This window comes from Acipenser ruthenus, chromosome 6, assembly GCF_902713425.1.
Source record: "Acipenser ruthenus chromosome 6, fAciRut3.2 maternal haplotype, whole genome shotgun sequence".
NCBI classification, from domain to species: domain Eukaryota; kingdom Metazoa; phylum Chordata; class Actinopteri; order Acipenseriformes; family Acipenseridae; genus Acipenser; species Acipenser ruthenus.
The window spans coordinates 54674786-54694705 of record NC_081194.1 but is presented as its reverse complement, the minus strand read 5'-3'; the positions used below and the strand labels follow the sequence as shown (position 1 = coordinate 54694705).

The following is a 19920-nucleotide window of genomic DNA, read 5'->3' as shown; positions in this document are numbered from 1 at the left end:
GTTGTAGGAATGTATTATGAATGTGCCACTGTGAAACTAAGTGACAGTGTGAAAAATGGAGTTAAGAATAATTTTGACACCTCCATAGATACTACTGCCATGCTGTTTGGGCTCAAGTGCCAGAATGCCAGCTTATCCAATACTGTGATTTCTTGTCTCATGTACCCTTGTGGTTTCCGTGACTGTGAACGTTGTTTTTTTCTCAAAGTTAATGCTGAAATTGTACAACATTCTGATATAAGCCATTTTTTGTGTTTGTTGATTTAATATCCTTCATGCTGATTTAATTTCCACTGTGCAGTAATAAAAGTATTTTTGTATTTTTATTTTATCTTATTGCATTCTTATAGAGGGCATGGGCAGTATTTACTGTAAATAGGCAGCTAAAAATAGTGGGGGACTTCACGTACATTACCGTTACTGTCGCTAATGAGAAATTAAAGTAACTACATTTTTCTATGCTAGGTCTGTTTATACCAAAATAATACTCTACTCTATACTTTACTATATCGTGGATATTGTCACGGCTTTGAACCCTGATTGACCAATCAGCATACATAATTCTAACAATCCATTTTATAAATCTATTTGAGTTATTTTATTAATTTGTCTCTGTAATAACACTAAATAAAACAGCATTTTTTGTGTGGATAAAACAAAATAAAACGAAATTTGTGAAAAATAAAATAAAAAATTATATAAAAAATAATAATTTCACTGGGCTTTAACTATAAATTCACACATTAAATGTCACTCACATGCAAAATTCGATTTTAAAATATGCACTGAATACCTTGTGTACAAGACAGTGTAAGAGAAGTGCTATGGTAGAATGTGTTTGAACAAAACATACAAAATATATACGCTAACACTAATAATTTTAATTTCGAAAACTGAGCGCCGTCCATCCCTCCCCCCTCCAGTTCGTGTTATCCAGAGGCAAACCTTTAATTTCTTCATTCACCATCTTGACAGCAAAGCATTGTATAGCATAAGCTGTATTGAAAGAAATGTCTAGAAACCCCTCTGCTGTTTGGAATTCTTTTGTTAAATGCCCAGATGACCAAAAAAAAAAAAAAAAAAGCTGAATGCAAACTGTGCAAGCGACTGTTGATGTATAGCCTAATGGAGGCACAACCAATCTCTGGGGTCACTTGACAAGCGTAATATTATTAATATTTTTAGTAGTAGTAAAATGTGACGGATAACCTGCTTGGAACGGTGACTGTTAAATAAAGCTTTGTTTTGCTTAAGTCCGCTGCTGCAATGCAAGCTTACAAATTTATATATTGCAAGCAGCATCAATTACGTGTAAATAAACAATGTGTATTTTTATTGAAATTATAAAACATGATTACTGTTCTGCACAACGTATTTTTAAACTACATTGAATGTTGTATTCCATTTATATGGATTACCTGTAAAATAATAGGATTTTCAATAAAATATAAACAAGTAGCTATGGTGACGTCACCAGTAGATTATGCAATTGAGTACCATCAAAGCTTCAACCCTTCCTTCGCTAATGTGTTCCGAACCTTCGAAGGTCAAAGATTTACCGTTCGTTGCAGCCCTAAAAAATTGTATTTTGTAATTTATAAAATTATTTCTCAGTCTACTATATGGTCAAGTGTGTACCTGATTGGGGCAAAAAAAAAAAAGTGAAGTTTACTGTTTATAAGCATTTCAAGACAAACTTTCCCTGGCAAAAAATGTAATGACTTTTTTTCTTTCAATTGTAGTGTTGCTAACCTCGTTTGTCATTTACCATATTTACATATTTTTTTTAGATGTAAATGCTATATTCATTTAAGTTTTTACTAGATTTGAACAGAAATAATATTAATTATTGGACATGCACAATCCATCGATTTTATAATGATAGAAATGAAATGCTTATATGAGAGATTATCTACACAATATTTTATAGACATCTCATGACAATGTATTTATCTATTAATTTATGTATGTATTTATTTTTCAGTGAGAGTAGTGCAGGGAAAGAATGTCGCCCTCACCAGGATCACCCTGCTGCAGCCATGTTCAAGTTAGCCATCATGGGACAAGATATTATATGAGAGAAAAATCGCTCATTTACAAAAGGGTGCTAAACTTTGTGGTGCGCGAAAATTGCATTTACTGTGCATGTTAATAATCTCCATATTTACTGTTGCAATTTTCTTCATTATCACATGCGATACTTAGCATATTATGGCACGCACTTAATTTAGTGTTTCACACTATGGTAATCAAAATTAATATATGATTTTTATTGTAATGCATGCTGATGTATTTAAATGAGCATCCAGCTCTCAGAATAATGAGATGAGCTGTTTTCACAAGGTATTTACTAAAGGATGTTAATTTTAGTGCGCGCATTAAAGTGATCATTTATTATTGTGTATGGGAACCAGGCTTTTACCACTGATAGGCGCCCTATTTTTCTGGCCCTGTTAATCACTAACTGATTGATTGTGTTCACTGCTAAATTAAACCAAAATCCTACAAGTTATATTCTACTTTTTTGTGTGTGTTTTGTGCGATGGGGAGGGGGCAAGTAGATTTTTAAGAAGGACAAGTGGATTTTTATAGCATTTTGTCAACCTGTCAAGTTTCTCTGCATTTTTTTCATAAAATTGCACACTCCTGGTGTTACAAGAAACAACCCTAAAGTAATTTACTGCCTGTTTGCCACTTTGTGGCTTGGAACTTGGTTTCAGGAGACTAAAGCCCCTTTCCCACTGGCAGCTTTACATCAAAGTGTGATTTATTTAGTAAAGCAGGACATAGTCAATGTAGTGGAAATTAATATTGGTCAGTACAGGACAGTAAAAAAAAATAAATAATAATAATAATTTTATCAAGCTCAGAAGACATTACAATCAGCTTTATGCCCTGCTGACGTTACAGTATTATCTGGTACAGTATCCTTTCCCTCATTGAGAGGTCAACATCCAAGACAAATACCAATTTTACTGCACAGTGCTTTAAATATATATTTTTTTTAAAAATTTAAATACTAATATTCTGAGTCAGGGCAGTTTTATGTACAATAATTATTCTGCTGTTTTGACGGCAAAGGGTGGTCATACCAAATATTGATTTGATGTAGATTTTTCTTCTGTTCACTCACTTTGCATTTTGTTAATTGATAAATATAAACTATTAACATGTCTATTTTTGAAAGCATTCTTACTTTACAGCATTTTTTCACACCTGCCTAAAACTTATGCACAGTACTGTATATATATATATATATATATATATATATATATATATATATATATATATATATAAATATATATATATATATATATATAAATATATATATATTTAAACATACTCGTGGATAATTGGCAAGTTTTTAATATCAGTATACTGTAGGTTGTTTGGATTAAAAATGTTAGTAGCCATCATCGTATGCCATGTCTTTTATAAAACACCTAGCTGGACAATTTGTGTGTGTTTCCTCATGTGCAATAAGATTTATTTTAAAAAGTGGCAAGATACGTAATCCTCAAGCTTATTAATATACTTAAGGGTCATATATCTAGGCTCACTCAAGCCTTCTCAAGGCACTGGAGATTTAGACATTCACTGAAGCTCACTGGACATCATTTATGAGATGCTTGCACTCCTGATGTTGCACTCCTGATGTTGCACTGCAGTTCACTGTGCATTCTTGCAGAGCATTTTTTTTTTTTACTCTATTACCTTTCTCCATTTTTTGGAATACCCAATCTAAGTGTGTCAATTCACCACTGCTTCCCCCCTTACAGTACCGTCAAGCACTAAAGACAAACAGGCACCCATAGGAAAATGCTTATTAAAATCAGCTCCTATTCTCTATGTTTCATCATGTTACAAAGAAAATATAACACTACACTGGTTTTCCTTAATCTTATCAAACTGATCTGTGATGTGACTGTTGCCCTATCAAAGTCAGGTAAATACCATTAGTTCTGCAGTGGTTAACCTGTGTTAAAAAAAAAACAAAAAAACCTTGGGCTGTGCTTCACTTGCACAGCCTGTCTCCTGAGGTTTCTAATCTCCTTTGAATGGCAGAGTGCACATGGCCAATCCCAAACCTCATTACGAACATACACTAATCTGGTTTACAAGGTTGCACACTTATTGACTTGCGTGAATGAAAACTCTATTCATTTTATTTTCATTGGAGGAGCAGAATTCCTATGTAATAAACCCAAATGTTCACTGGCAGAAATAATTAGCAAGTAGCCTAATCTATAAAACATTGCAGGCAAACCAAATGTAGATCAGCAGAAGCTTGAAGGACTTGACTTTCAATTTAAAACACTGTGGCTTTGAATCCCTAGAGAAATGGGCAATAATCAGATTTATACCCTTCTGCCATGTTCTAAATACAATGAATTCCTTTACAGATGGCAAAGCTTGAGTCTTTAAAAGCTTTTAGGATTAGGGTGCTGTCCAGTACAATTTGTTTTCTTTTTTAATTACTGAATACAATGCAGAATAGACTTATAGGCAAGTCCTGACTGCTTTGTCTATGCAAGTGTGCTTAAATAACACATTTCAGGGAGATTATTCCTATTCCTAGATTGTATTACTTTTAATACACTGTAGCATAATTTTAACACATCTGTATTATCAGGACTTTAGTGAGATCTAGCCAAATATTGTGTTATTGGTAGTTGGACCTTGGAATACTAAGGGACCTTGTTAAATGATCCAGACAACAGTACATCTGCCACTGTGTAAATCAATTGAATAATTTAACAGATCCTATGTATCTGCATATGGGTGGCAGGAACATCAACATTAATGTGGTTTGTGAGTGCCTCTTTGACTTAAGAATTAATTACTGTACATTACAGATTAATAAGGTTGAGGTTATATTGCAGGAGTGCGGTGCTGCAATAAACATGGACATACACCGAAACCTTTGAAGAAAAAACAAACATGGGTCAGTCTAAAGAACAAGACCACCACAGGGGTGTGCAATTCGTATCACCCGACAACAAGTTTTGCCGTTATACTTTGCCTGTCGGACAAGTAGTTTTTATTTATTTATTTGTCCTATGTTTGTTCTGTTGCTGGAAAGACACTCCGGGTATATTTCTAGAGAGCCACGCAAGTTTCTGAAAACTAAATTGCTGAAGTCTTGCACCTACACACAAACATTTTAAAAAGTGTTTACATCCCACCCCTATCATTTCTGATTGGCTAGCTGTCGGAAAAGCTGATCTTCTATTGGTTACAAAGAAACCCAGAAACGGCTCCAGCAATGCACAGACTAATCTTTTAAATGTAAGGTATTATTTATGTTTTTTGGAAATTAGCAAATAAGTGATGCTGCTTTCTTAATGCATGAACCTGACATTTAAATGCACCAATCTAGTAAAGTTACAAAAAAAAAAAAAAAAAAAAATGCCATAGTCACTAAGGTATTTGCGGATTAGAAAAAATCGTGTTAATTTATAAAATTATTTTAGTCAACTTTGTGGTCAAGCGTGAAGTTTACTGTTTAGAAGCATTTCAAGACAAACTTTCCCTGGCAAAAAATGTAATGATTTTTTTTTTCTTTCGATTTTAGTGTTGCTAACCTAGTTTGCTAGTTACCATATTTACATATTTTTATTAGATTTAAATGATATATATATATATATATATATATATATATATATATATATATATATATATATATATATATATATATTTACTAGATTTGAACAGAAGCAATATTAGTTCACGGGGCGACAGCAGGGGCTACGTAGAGAGTTTCGGCCATTTCCACTTAACGGCCGTATATTCAAAGCTGAGGAAAAAAGGGCCTCGTCGTGGTGGAGCCTTGCTGGGAAGAGGCGCTGCCTCCAAGGCTGGTTGTTCCAGCAACCCCCAGATACCTTGAAAACACATAACAGATGTCCAGCTCGCTGTGCATGTCGACAGAAAGAGGAAAGAATGGTAAGGTGTTAGGTTAGTTTGGGACTCGATCGCTGAGAGCGATGAGCAGGTAATTCGATTAAGGGAATTAGAGTAGTCTCAACCTGGTGAGACGAAGTAGAATGCTTAGTTCCACCGATACACAGTATGGCCGGGGGTCCCATCTGACTCACGGGGTGAGGACCTCCTTCAATAGAGGCTCGCGGGTGTAGAGTCCAACCTGAGGTCGGAAGTGAGTGTCACTACCCCCCAAAAGATGGACCTCCGGTTCCCTGCAGAATCCCACACCGATGGGACAAACAAAGATGTGCCGCGCATCAAGTATACTAGAATGAAAAACATACAAGACAAACAGTGGGAGTCAGGTACTAGGCTAATATCGCTGGGACAAATACCAAGGGAAGGGAAGCTGGAGACTGGTGGAACTGATGGAAAATGTGGCACATCTCAGGAATTCAAAGAAGGCGGTAAGGCATAGGGTTTCCATCAGTAGATCTTCGAAAGGGGAAAAACAACCTTTCCGGAGGCTCAGAATCAGTGAGAGGAGAAGGTCTGATGATATAGGTAACTGAGATGTGGAAACAGAGGCTGAAGTTTTTGCTATCCCTCTAAGCATCAACTGGATTTCTGGGATTGATAATAGGGTCGGAGATGGTACAGATATGAGGTGATAATGGTATTGGTTGCTGGTGCAAGGTTTAGGGAGTCTCTTCCGTGGGCTATAAAAGCCAGAATCCAGTCCTGGTTAAACGGAATGGGTTGAATTTGATTTTGGGTGCAGAAGGTTGAGAAGGTAGACCATGCTGTGGAGTATGAAGACCTTGTAGATGTTGCCAAGGCAGCTGCCATGTAGCACAGAGCGGATTGAAGCAGGTTGGAGATTGTTGTATTTATTTGAATATCAGGTCCTGGAATCGAGGGATTTGAAGAGGTTGTGCGGCTGCTGCGGGAGCTAGTTGACGTAATCTGGGAATCTGGAGAGGAGAAAGAGCATCGGCTGCGTTATTGTGAATGCCTGGCAGGTAACAGGCTTGAATAATGAAATTGTTTGAAACGGAGAGCCAAATGAGCCAGCAGAGTAACTGATGATAAATTCTGCTCTTGCTCCCTCCATTATGCACACTCTCAACCTGTCCCTGGACTCTGGCTCGGTTCCTGGTGCCCTTAAGCTTGCCAAGTTACGCCGGTAGTCATAAACCTTCCCTTGATCCGGCTGACTTATCCAATTTCCGTCCCATCTCCAATCTCCCTTTTCTCTCAAAAACACTCAAAAGGGCTGTAGCCAGTCAGCTGATGAAACATCTCACAGACAACAATCTGCTTGAATCTCTACAGTCTGGTTTCCGGCCGCATCACAGTACTGAAACTGCTCTGCTCCGGGTTGTGAATGATCTCCTGCTCAATGCTGATGCTGGTGCTCCCTCTGTGCTTGTCCTCTTTGACCTAACAGCCGCTTTTGACACCATAGATCATGGCATTCTTCTTGACCGCCTTCAAAAGTATGCTGGAATCTCTGGAACCTGTCTCTCCTGGATGTTCTCTTACCTATCCGGACGCATGCAGTCTGTTTTCTATGTTGGATGCAGTTGTGTTGCAAACCCAGTCAGTTGTGGTTTCCCCCAAGGATCTGTTCTTGGGCCCTTTCTCTTCAATATCTACATGCTTCCCTTTTCTCGGCTTGCATTCAAGACATTGAGGCCTGGATGTCTGCCAATTTTCTTCAGCTGAACACTAGCAAATCTGAACTCCTTCTTGTACGATCTAAAACTCAACTTAAGAATCTAAATATAACTGCCCTGAACCTCGGAAACTGTCTGCTGCTGCCTTCCCCCACAGTACGATGCCTTGGTGTACTTCTTGACAGCAACCTCTCATTTGATGCCCACATCTCCTCCATGGTCAAATCTTCCTTCTACCATCTTCGAAACATCTCCAAAGTCCATCCCTACCTTTCCGTCCCAGATGCAGAGATACTTTGTCATGCATTTGTCTCCTCTCGACTCGACTTCTGCAACTCTCTATATGGTGGTCTCCCGGCACGCACCATAAATCGACGCAGCTAGTTCAGTATGTCGCTTCCAGAATCCTTACCAGATGTAAAAAACGTGATCACATCACCCCCTGTCTTGCCCAGCTGCACTGGCTACCTGTAAAGTTCAGGATTATTTTCTAAACTCTCCTGCTCAGCTACAATGCCCTTCATCACACAGGTCCTGAGTACCTCCTCAACCTGCTGACCCGCTACGTCCCTGCCCGCAAGCTGAGGTCCACCGACTCTGGCCTGCTTGTTATCCCCAAGCAAAAGTGCACCACACTTGGAGAATGCTCGTTTAGCTTCATGGCTCTGACTCTTTGGAACTCTCTCCTAGCTTTGGTGCGTGATGCTCCCACGGTTGCTCGCTTTAAATCAACTCTCAAGGCCCACCTGTCCTCTCTTGCTTTCCATGCTCTTTAAGCTTGATATCTGCTATTAGCTGCTGTATTGCTGCTACTATTTAACGTATTATGCTACTATCATGTATTATGTACTTTCCACTGTATTTAATGTATTGCGCATTGTTCTTTTTTTGTTTATTTTTTTACTGTATAGCATGTATTACGCATTTCTCTGTATTTAAAGTATTATGGATTTTCTTGTTGTTACTGCATATTATAAAGTGCTTTGTGACGGCGATCCACTATGAAAGGCGCTATATAAAATAAATATTGATTGAAAGATTCACTATTACTATTATTAATTCCACACCTAAACATACAGCAAAACAATGATAATAAAAGATTAACAATTTTTTCCAAACTTTAAACAATACATTCATGCATACAGTCAAATATACAAATGCAAAATATTGGTCTGGGCTGGCTTGAGTGCTTTAGGACCTCTGTCCTTGGCGAGTCCAGTTCAGTATAACACACCATAGCCTGAAATTCAAAAGACAGAACTGTGACATACTGTATATGACCAATAAGAAAGTTCTGAGTCACGCACAATCCATTTTCTCTTCTAACCCAAAATCTGCAGTGTTTTTACAGCCTTGAAAGATGGATTCTGCATTAGGAAAATGTATCAGTTCAATGTCCTAGCTCACTGAGCAATCCAATCTCTTTTTTTTTTAATCCTACAATCCAATCTCACCATGCCCTGAAACCTTTTTCCTGGACCTATAGTTCTTTAAATGTACCCTCTTGTAATTTACATTTTCAATTCCAAATATTTCTTCACACGGTAAACAAATAACTGTAGAGGTGCAAATAAAGACAGAAAAAATCCCTTTAAGACACAATGCTGTATCATCCTGCTATCTGGACTGTATCTTAAATTTAAAAATACAAATTTGAGCTCAGTACTCAGTATAGGATATCAAATACATTGGGGACCTACCTCTGTGGGCAGACAAGTAATCATGCCAAATTTACTGAGTGCAACTCAAAAGTGTTTGCTGAAAGATTAAAATAATGAAATGCTCGAGAAAGAGTGCAAAGAGGAGCGACCAGAATTATCCCGGGTTTAGACAGGCTAAAAGAATCAAATCTATTCAGTCTTGAACAAAGTAGACTACGCGGCGATCTGATTCAAGCATTTAAAATTCTAAAAGGTATTGACAATGTCGACCCAAGGGACTTTTTCAACCTGAAAAAAGAAACAAGGACCAGAGGTCACAAATGGAAATTAGATAAAGGGGCATTCAGAATAGAAAATAGGAGGCACTTTTTTACACAGAGAATTGTGAGAGGTTGGAACCAACATTGATCGTTCTTACTCTACAGGAGGACATTTTGAATTAAAGAAACATACAAATCATATTAACTACTGGTACATTTTCCAGACTCCAAAATACTAAACCCATTTTATGTGTGCATCATTAATTTTAGTTAGTTTTACAATGGCTTTTTTTCTGGAATTTGGAGCCTCCAGTATACCGTGGTCCTGGCAAACCTTTGAGGTTTCTAAATTTCTCATTTTAAAAAAAAGTTTTGGATTCTCCCACTCACTGAGGTGTCACTGTTCTAAGCACAGTTCTCACAACTTATTTTCTCCATTTCTGAGAAAATAGATACAAAACTAGACCTATTAAAATCTGCAGAGCTTTAATGATTGCTACAAGCTCTTTCACTACTTTAAGAGTCTGAGAAAACTTGAAAGAAGACCAGCTAGGAAATAGTGGGTCTATACAGTGTAACTTTTCTCAAGAAGCAAACACCCACTGGCCCTCCAACTTGCACTTCTCCACGTTCTGCAGAAACTAATTAATCTCCTAGCAACTTTATAACCCAGGGCTACCCAGAAAATAAAAAAAGGGATTGAAGAATAAGGGCAGCCTTATCATTTCACAAAAATAGAATGTTACCTTATTATGAAGGACTTTTTAGACTACAGTATCTTATGCATTACTTATCATGAGTAAAATGATTACTTGTAACGTTATAGACTTTCTCTGTCTTCTTAATGAACACCGTTCACAAATCGTACCATAAATTAAATGTTAGGTTATTGCTGAAATACATAATTAACTTTTATTTTCCAATAAACTGTTCAACAGTGTTGCTACAGTTCAGTATTACTTCATATTCTGTACATTTCATCCAAACAATCATTAACTTTTGTGGATTAAGCTGTAACAAGAATTACCACCTTATATTCTGTGTACATTACTGCTTATGTTTGTTTTGTATAATTACTGTATATATTGTATGTATTCACAAAGACAGTAGTGGCAACCTAAGCATCCAATTTTATGTAGTACTTTTTTCTCTCACAAACACGCACACCACTCAAATTAGTGCAAACCTCTTCACTGTTACAATACTTTGAGTTGGGTTTGGCAATTTGAGGCAAAGTTACTACAAACAGGACTTAATGACACATCAAAAATAACCATAGCCTCCTAGATGTGTCTTGATAAAACGCTACTCACTGTCCAAGACCACAATTTGTCACAAAATAAATGGGGAAGGGGGCTGAAAAACTCATACCAGAGTAAAATTTTTTGGTTGTGGAGCTTCATAACTACAGGCCAAAATGCGATCTCTACTGGCCCAGGGCCAATGTCGAACCCTGAATCACAGTAAACATCAAAAGGGGTGCTGCATGGAAATAGAGTAGTTCTTTATCTCCACTAATCATATGCATCTGTTACTTTGACATCATATACCGTGTATTTGGTATAGGCTGCTGCAATGTTCAAGTCCTCGATTTGATTGATTATTCAATTAGTACAACATGTAACTCATATAGTTCAAATTATCACATCTGATCAATCTTTTGATATGGCATCTTCCTACTTTGAAATATCGAAAAATGTAATGAATGAACAGAAAATGCTCAAACACTTTTTCATCTGCATTTATTTTGCATTATTTTGAGTTATTTTCTGCTGTAATTTACTTGTACTTATTTATCACTTCAGACTTAAATGTTATGAAAAGCCCCATCTCCCACTCTTCATGGTATGGAGAAGTGCCAAATAAAGCTGCAGTATGACACGATTAAATGAATTGTCATCCCCAAACTCCCAGAAAGTTAAATAAAAAAAATGATTCTAGATATATAAAAAAACACAATCTCTTCTCCTTATAACTTTCTTCATAATAAGAACAACAAAAACAAAACAATCTGTATATCGGTAACAGTGAAACTCAGTGGGGTAGGTTTGCATGCTTTGAAGTCTGCTGTGTATCAGTTAGCATCTGTTCATGTTTCTTTTTGTGAATTTCAGCCCACTGAGAAATAGCAACTTATGGAAAGTAAATACTTACATCTGTTTATCGGTTACTGCTTGCAATTCTGTTGAGGGGCTCCAGCCTCAGATAAAATTAAAATGTACCCACCACTAATGAGCTATAATCATGCTGCAATCTGAATTATGTTCATATAAAAAGGAATGTTGCTGCCTCTCTTCTTTTTCTATGGACAGAAGCAACTAACAAGGCAAAGTCATTTGTACTTTCAGCAATGCAGAAGTCTGTGGCAGAAGTTGATACAGTACGCCATTTACCTCAGCACAGGATTTCCTTCATCTTAAGTGAAAGCAGGTACCTAGTAAAATGCTTTTATCAGACAGCAAGAAATACTTCATACCACATTGAAACTACTGTATCACTAAACGGAACAAGTCAATGCCTTCAGTGGCCCAGGATCCCTGCATTCACTCTGTTTTGACTACAGTATTCCCTTTTCCAGGAGGGTTTCCAATGCATGTAAACATTGCACTTTAATATATTTAAATGGAAGGAAATATAGACCTAAAGACTGTAACCAGTCACAACAATGTAAAAGGGGAGAAAGACATTTTAGTACTGCAATGGAACACTTTCTTTTCAGAAAAAATAAAGTAGACATTCCAGTTTTGTTGTGAGCTTATCCACAATGGCAGCATGCAATAAAACCTTGAATGGATTATACAGCGTGTCATCTTTTTTTATCCTCGGCATCACTGTTTCAAGGCAATACCATAACAACACAGTTAAATACATATTCCAATTGCATTGGAACTCATGACATTGTATCTACTGTCGAATCCGCTCAGTGGATTAAAGTATATTCACTCTGTTCTAATGAGTTGGTGACCACTATCCATTAACTGCAGAAAGAATCAGCAGGATGCCTTGTCCCCAGCACACTGCCCCCATTCCACAAATCTGACTAAAGCCATTTTCTCATTTCCAGAGCTGAATTGCATGTCAACTTATTTTACATAAGGAGGAGGTACAGTACTGGTATTTAAAACGTCACAACAACACTGTAACAGGGCAAGCAGCCCTGTACATTGTTTTGTTTATTTTATTTTAGAGCGGGGTCCCCCTCCGCCCCTGTGTTATTTTGTATTTGTTTATTATAATTTTGTATTGTATTTAGGACAATACAAAACGTGTTCTGGCAGAGGCGAGATTGGTGCTCGTCCTCTGCCAGGAATAATTAAACTCGTGCAGAAGGTGGCCATCTCCCGAATTAATTAAGTGATTAATTTTGTTGCTAATCGGGAGATGGTCACCTGAATATAAAAAGCCTGCAGCTCTCCAGCTCGGGGTGGGAGTTTAGAGGAGGAACGAGAGCGGAGAGAACGTGAGAAAACAATATCGTAAACATTTAAGTATACTATTACAGGAACAGTGACAGCGACTGCCCAGCCTGACCTGTACAGTTTATTTATATATTGTGTTTACCCTTTTAGTTTCCTATGTGAGCACGTTTTCTTTTTGTAAAAATATTTGATTTATTTTTGTTATTAATAAAAACGGCAGCCAGCCGATTCTTTCTTTGAACTGCAGTACTTCCCTGGTGTCAGTTTTTTCCCTTCCTGCTTCTGCTGTGACGTCACCGCTTAGTCACCCTGCCACAAACACTTACCCTCACCAACAACTGGGATACAAAATACGATACATGCTGACAATATCAGCGATCAGTAAAACAAACATTATCTGTGAAAAATATCAGTTGTTTTAATGATTCATTAGCTGTAACAGCGACTAAATATTAAATTAAAACCTACAGCCTAAAAGTACAGGTGCATGTCGGCAAACGTCGTCACCTCAGTGGTAATTTTTTGTGTTACCCACAGAACCTGACACCTCTTAACAAGTATGACTCAGCAACATCGCCGAACCGCGGTAAATTCAAAATTGTAAATTTAAAAATAAATAGTGTTTTCTATTGGTAGGCTACAGTATTTTGCAAGACAACTTAAAACTATCTATACCCCAGTCTTTAATAAACAAAATATATTGGACCTACTCTGTGGAGGAAGTAGGCTACTCTACAACAAAGTTAATCAGTACGTAATATCATAATACAAAAATAAGATATTATTACCTTACACGCCCGTTTTCCAGGTTTCTGAGTTGTGCATCTCTGTTTAAAACTTGCATGACAGCATTTTCCTCTTCCACCGACAGGAAGCTTAGGTCCAAGTTTTTTACTGTATCTGTTTCTTTCATTGTGTAAAGCTTTTTGGAGAGATCCAAATGACAAACCAAGTTCTACAGTACCTAAGAGCTGCCGACAAGTACGTGCTTTTTGTATTTAATCTACTTTGGGAAATTGTAGTTCAAGAACGTTTTAAAACGGAACACTAATCCAAATAGATTTCCAATGGTAATGAGGTTTTGGGACCAACTGCGGCAAAATTCCAGTGTTCAGGGTTTTTCCGAATCCTGGTCCATTTGAGCTGCACACACACCCCCCTGGAGAAATAATAAATAAATAAATACATTTTAAAAACTGCATTGCGACTATTAAAAATAATAAGTGACATTTTGCATACTTTTGTTATGCTAAACTGTCAACTTGAGAAATTAAAGTGACACCAAAGCGTTCTTGTTTTAAAAGTACGTTTACAGGTTATAATCTAATAATATAATATAATATATTATAATCTGTGTGTGCGTGTGTGTGAATATGTACACCACAGTATAAATAGATAACTTTTTTTAATGAAGAAAATAAAAACGGAAAGTGAAAATAAACTGATTACACAAACGTGTTTGTATCTAATGTAGTTTTATGTTTAAACATTGATCACATAACTGAGAAGGAAGAAGAAAACAGTTTGTGAAAATTACTTTACATTAAAACATTACACGTAGGCCCTGCCTCAGCTCACTTTGTTTTAAACTTAAAAAGTGGCATAGGTAATTCATATTTATATTAGATCCCAGAAACAATCATTAAGTTGTGTAACCTGCTCCAACAAAGTGTATTTCATATTTTTGTTTTACTGCTTTCTTCTTACTAACAGGGCCAAGTTCAGTCCTGTGGACTTTAGTTTGATGTTTATTATTTTGATGCACAAATCCTCTCACACGGCTTGTCTGTGTAAAGCCGTCCAGTTTGCCAAATTGCTAATTAAATTTGTAATCAATGCCAATCTTCGCTGGCAAAAATAAATAAATAAATGTTAAAGAAACTCCTTACGTTTCAAGATAACACATTATTGCACCAATTAAACTGTTGTGGTAACTCTAACTGTCAGTGTCTCCAAGCAACATACTCCCAAAAGACCAAAATGAGTATTATTTCTTGTCATTCCTACTACTTGTCTGTTTTAGATTATATTTGTTTAAATATTAGGCCTAATGTAATGAGTACCAACATTTGTACTGGTTTTGTTATTATTGATATAGATTTTACTGACATGATCTGTTAAAATATCAATACAAGCCCACATCGGTGCACTATACAGATAAAACTCAAGAGACACTCGATTAGGAGCATGGTGTGTATCTTTGTTATTATCAGCAAGCATTTATTTGTCTTGTTGTGCTGTATCCAGTTTAAATTGACTTGATGTTCACCAACTGAAATGTCATATAACATCAAGAAAGGGTTAATGTAGATGACATCTCAAAGATTTTAAAAGAAAATAAATGCACAAAAGTAACAACACACATGGCTAAGAACCTGTCAGATCTTTCAGAAACTTATAAACAGTGTTCCTAAAAGTCAACATATAAAATAAAGCAGTATTGTGTTTTCCCTACTCAATCAGCCAGTTTGCATACTGAGTGACTGCAGAATAAGAGCTATTAAGGATACTGACAGTGCTATTATAGATTGAAGACAGTTTTGCCAGGAAGTACAAGAAGCAGTCATGCATTGAATCAGTAGTCTATGGAGTGTAGATTTACACTTTTTAGAGATCTCCCTTTGACTTTTACAACATTGTTACAACTAAGTGTTGCTCACCTGTATTACTGCAAATTTCAATGCAATTTATTAAAAACAGTCAAATCAGACACATTTTGGACAAGAATAAAACAATTGTAAAATAACAATTAACACTTAAAGCATTTCTGTCTTCATAAAACCCCAGGTTTCACCATCCATCTGTTTACTGTTATAGCTCCTATGACGAAGTGGAGAAACAAACCAGACTATCAGTCCCAGCGTTATATACAACAACATAAAACCTTGATTAGAGCTGAAATTAAGACATTCTGAAAAGTCTTATTTGAATTAATTCAGTCTGTATTTTATTAATACTGACTGAATATATTGAGGGAAAATAGAAACTTCCACTACTTTTTATTTATTTATTTATTTATTTATTTATTTATTTATTTATTTATTTATTTTAAAATGTAATCCCTGATCTGTATTCTGGAATATATAAACACTGCATCACATGTTTTGTACCACAGCAGGTACACAGAAGATGTGAAAGACTTTGATAATAAGCTGGTTGTAGGTGCTTAGTTGGCAGATGCTTCCATAGTTATAACTGTAAAAATGAATGATGTTTCATAAGGAACAGCCAACGTTGGAAACTAAAGCAAGCAATCTGATTGGTTACTGAGCACGGTTTTTAAAAAAAAAAAAAAATATATATATATATATATATATATATATATATATATATATTAATTCTCTAGAAATTCCCTGCAGAGCATGAAACATTTACATCACACAACATTTACATCACAAAACATTTTGCTTACATAGCAATTACAGTATATAGAGCACAAGGCATTTCCTTGGAATTAATGACATGCAGGGGATATAGCAATTCACCCAGCCGGTCAATAATCCCTAGGAAACGCTCTATACTTCAACTGCTATTGCTTAAATTTTATCAGCATACAACATTCTAGGCATATTCATCAGGGGTTAACATACATAAAGAAAAACCATAGGAGAGAAATAAGCCCAGGGGGATTTCTTTATATTACAGCCGTAGCTGAGTTTTGCTTTTTCAGTTATCGCCTCCTGTTCTCGGTCTTGAAAGTAATTTGTCAACCAATTTATAACAAGACAGGGGCAAAATTTTGTAACTTGGTTATTACAATTATGTTATCTACAGAGTCACATAGCTTAAGAAGATCTGCACTGATAAACCCTTATAGTGTAATATGTATAACAGGGCATGTAATTTAAGTTACTGTTAGACATTAGTAATCAATATGTTTGAATTATGCAAAGGTCTAACACCAGAGTGCGGAGTTATCCGTAGTTAAGAATAGTTGCTCATACTTTTGTTATCTTATTTTTTTTTTTTCTTTTTTTTTTTTGCCTTAGTATGTAAAACATGTACAACATGTACAAATCTTCTGCTTACTGCACTGCAATTGGAACAAATTTAGTCTAGTCTATAGGGGGAAAAAAATTCTATTTGTGGATTTTCTAGTTCTTTAAGGTCTGCTCGAACTATTCTACAGCTATGCTGTATTCTAAATGTCTGTTTGTTTTTTTTACATAAAGCAGAGTGCACAGAAGGCTGCACTATGGAGGAATTCACTTTAGTAAGCATTCACCTAGGAATCATAACTTAGTGTTAAATTGAACATATGGGTGGTACACTGCTGCTTTAAGTCATGGCTTATCATTAGCCTGTTTCTGTTTCTCGGGAATCTGGTCATTAAAAAAAAAATTAAATATGGTTATTAAAAAACAAACAAACAAACAAACAAACAAACAAACAAGGGCATACATCCTATAACACAACAAGAGAACTTGTCTCAAATGAGCTGTAGCTTTAGGATACTTTGGGACATTAATACCATTTTAAAATCGTACAAAGAGGATAGCTGGAGGCAGAACCTTGATTCGCATATAACAGGTCGTATAACAACTCATCAGTGATAGTACCATGTAGCTCTAAAGAAAGAACGCCCGGAATTACAAAGCACAGTCCAGTGTCATTACTGGTCAGTAGTTGCATACCAATACCTGATCAGTTAACAAGAGCTCTTGTCTGTTATTATTATTATTATTATTATTATTATTAGTATTAGTATTAGTATTATTATTATTATAGGATTTTTTTTGCAATTGCTCTGATTTCACAAATTTAGTTCATTTAAATGTACACTGTCCCTGGGCTGAGACCCTGACCATGTAATGAATGTCTGTATTTTGTTTCTTTTTAGTTTTGATTTCCATTACACGAGAGTAGATGTTAAAACTTCATGCTGATTTGACGTAGCTTTACAGTAAACTAATGTGATCATATGTGTCTCCATCCATTTACGTTTCCTTCCATATGATGATGTAGATATCCTTCTGTCTGGTGTTAATGGCTGAAGTGTAATGCTGGCTCCGGGGATCAGCTTATTTTGCCTCCCTGGCGCATCAGCACACACAACGGCTGCGATGCTGGCTCCGGGGATCAACCACAGTGCGGCCTCCCCAGCGCATCAGCATGACAACCGTCTGGATTGAGCTAAGTAGGGTACATCTCTGGAGTCTTCAAGTGGGCACCTTCCATCCTCAGTGTTTCGTCGACTAGCCCACAACACCTCAAGAGGGCTCGACGGTGATTCTGGCGTACCCAGCATCACCCCCCTCCGTCCCCCACTCAACTCAGCCCAGCTTACTTACCTGTACATCAGTGTTTCTTTCTTTCTATTGTGCTTGAGATCCCCAGCCAGAATCTTTCCGTCTCAACCACAGCCAGTTGCTGCTCCTCTCTGCTGCTTCAGATAAGTTCTTCACTGTGCGACGCAACTCTTGGCCACTGAATCCGACGTCTCTGAGAAACCGGGTTGTAGAGTGTGCCACAAATCCTCGACAACCCACTTCCACTGGGTAAACCCGGACTCTCCATCCTCGCTGTTCCGCTTCAGTGGCTAGTTGAGCATACCGCAGTTTCTTCCTCTCATACGCCTCATCTACAGCATCCTCCCATGGCACTGTTAACTCTATCAGGTGAACAAGGCGTGCCGATCCAGACCACAAGACAATATCTGGTCGAAGGTTAGTGGTTGCAATTTCAGGTAGAAAAATAAGCCGTTGACCAACATCTGCCAGTATTTTCCAGTCTCTAGCAGCTTCCAGTTGTCCTGGGCGAGGACTGGTTTTAACACCTTTTCTTGGTGGTTGCTCTCCTGGGTGGAGGAATGTTGTCTTTTGTGTGTAATGTTTTGATGGAACAGGTGGCAACTTATTGGTCATGTTACGCTTGTCTTCCAGTGCTAAGGCCAAACATCGCAGCACCTGGTCATGGCGCCAAGTAAACCATCCTTGGCTAAGAGCCACCTTACATCCTGTCAAAATGTGCCTTAATGTTGCAGGTGATGAACACAAAGGACATGAGGGATCCTCTCCTACCCAGAGGTTTAGGTTCTGTGGTGATGGGAGAACATCATATGTTGACCTGATGAGGAAACTGATCCTGCTCTGTTCCATTGACCATAGGTCTTGCCAGCCAATCTTGCGTTGTTCCACACTCTCCCATCTCATCCATTCTCCCTACTTGGCCTGGGAAATAGCCTTTATACACCTCATCCTCTCCTCCTGCTTTTGCACCTCGTTGACTACCAGCTTCCTCCTTTGAGCTGGGGCTGCCTTGTGCCATGTAGGAGGAGCTGAACTGAGACCAAGACCCCCTCTTCCATGCTGAACTTGCCCCATGATATCACCAATTCGAAGGGCAGCCTTTGCATCTTCCACAGCTTTCTTTGCCGCCCACTTTCTTCCAGTTTTCAACACAGGTGCTGCCTCCCTTAGGCATTTGTCCCATGACTCTACTAATGTCATTTCCAGTCTGACCTTGGCACACTTAAACTCCTCGGTTAGAGCGGAGACTGGTAGCTGCAGTATTCCTTTACCATAAAGTCCCACTCTGCTGAGGCAGCGTGGAACTCCCAACCATTTCCTGATGTATGAACTGATTAAAGCTTCCAGCTTCTCTACTGTTGTCAAAGAAACCTTGTACACAGTCAGTGGTCACAGCAACCTCGGCAGTAGACCAAACTGAAAGCACCAAAGTTTTAGATTGCCTTGTAGAGCGCAGCTGTCTATGCTCTTCAACCCTTCCACTGCTTGTTGTCTAACTTCTCCCACACGAACTGTGTCCTTTAGATCCCCGTGGTACCATCTCCCAAGGCTCTTCACTGGCTTCTCAGACACTGTTGGTATTGCCTCACCATTAATGAAGAATGTTTTATCTACTACTTTGCCTTTAATTATAGAGATGCTCCTTGATTTAGTGGGCTTGAATTGCATTAGTGCCCATTCAATGTTATTGGTTAATTTGCCCAATAACCGATTAGTGCAGGCTACTG

At 37.4% G+C, this 19920-nt stretch overlaps 1 protein-coding gene across 1 annotated transcript in view; it reads right to left on the bottom strand.

The window, feature by feature from the left end:
- Nucleotides 1–14213, bottom strand: part of LOC117410446 (synaptotagmin-like protein 2) — a 93727-nt gene extending 79514 nt beyond the window's left edge. The window contains exon 1 of the mRNA XM_034016997.3: nt 13733–14213. Coding sequence (XP_033872888.3) covers nt 13733–13857 — 125 coding nt within the window. The 5' untranslated portion in view covers nt 13858–14213. The remainder of the gene's footprint in view (nt 1–13732) is intronic.
- Nucleotides 14214–19920: the final 5707 nt, after the last annotated feature.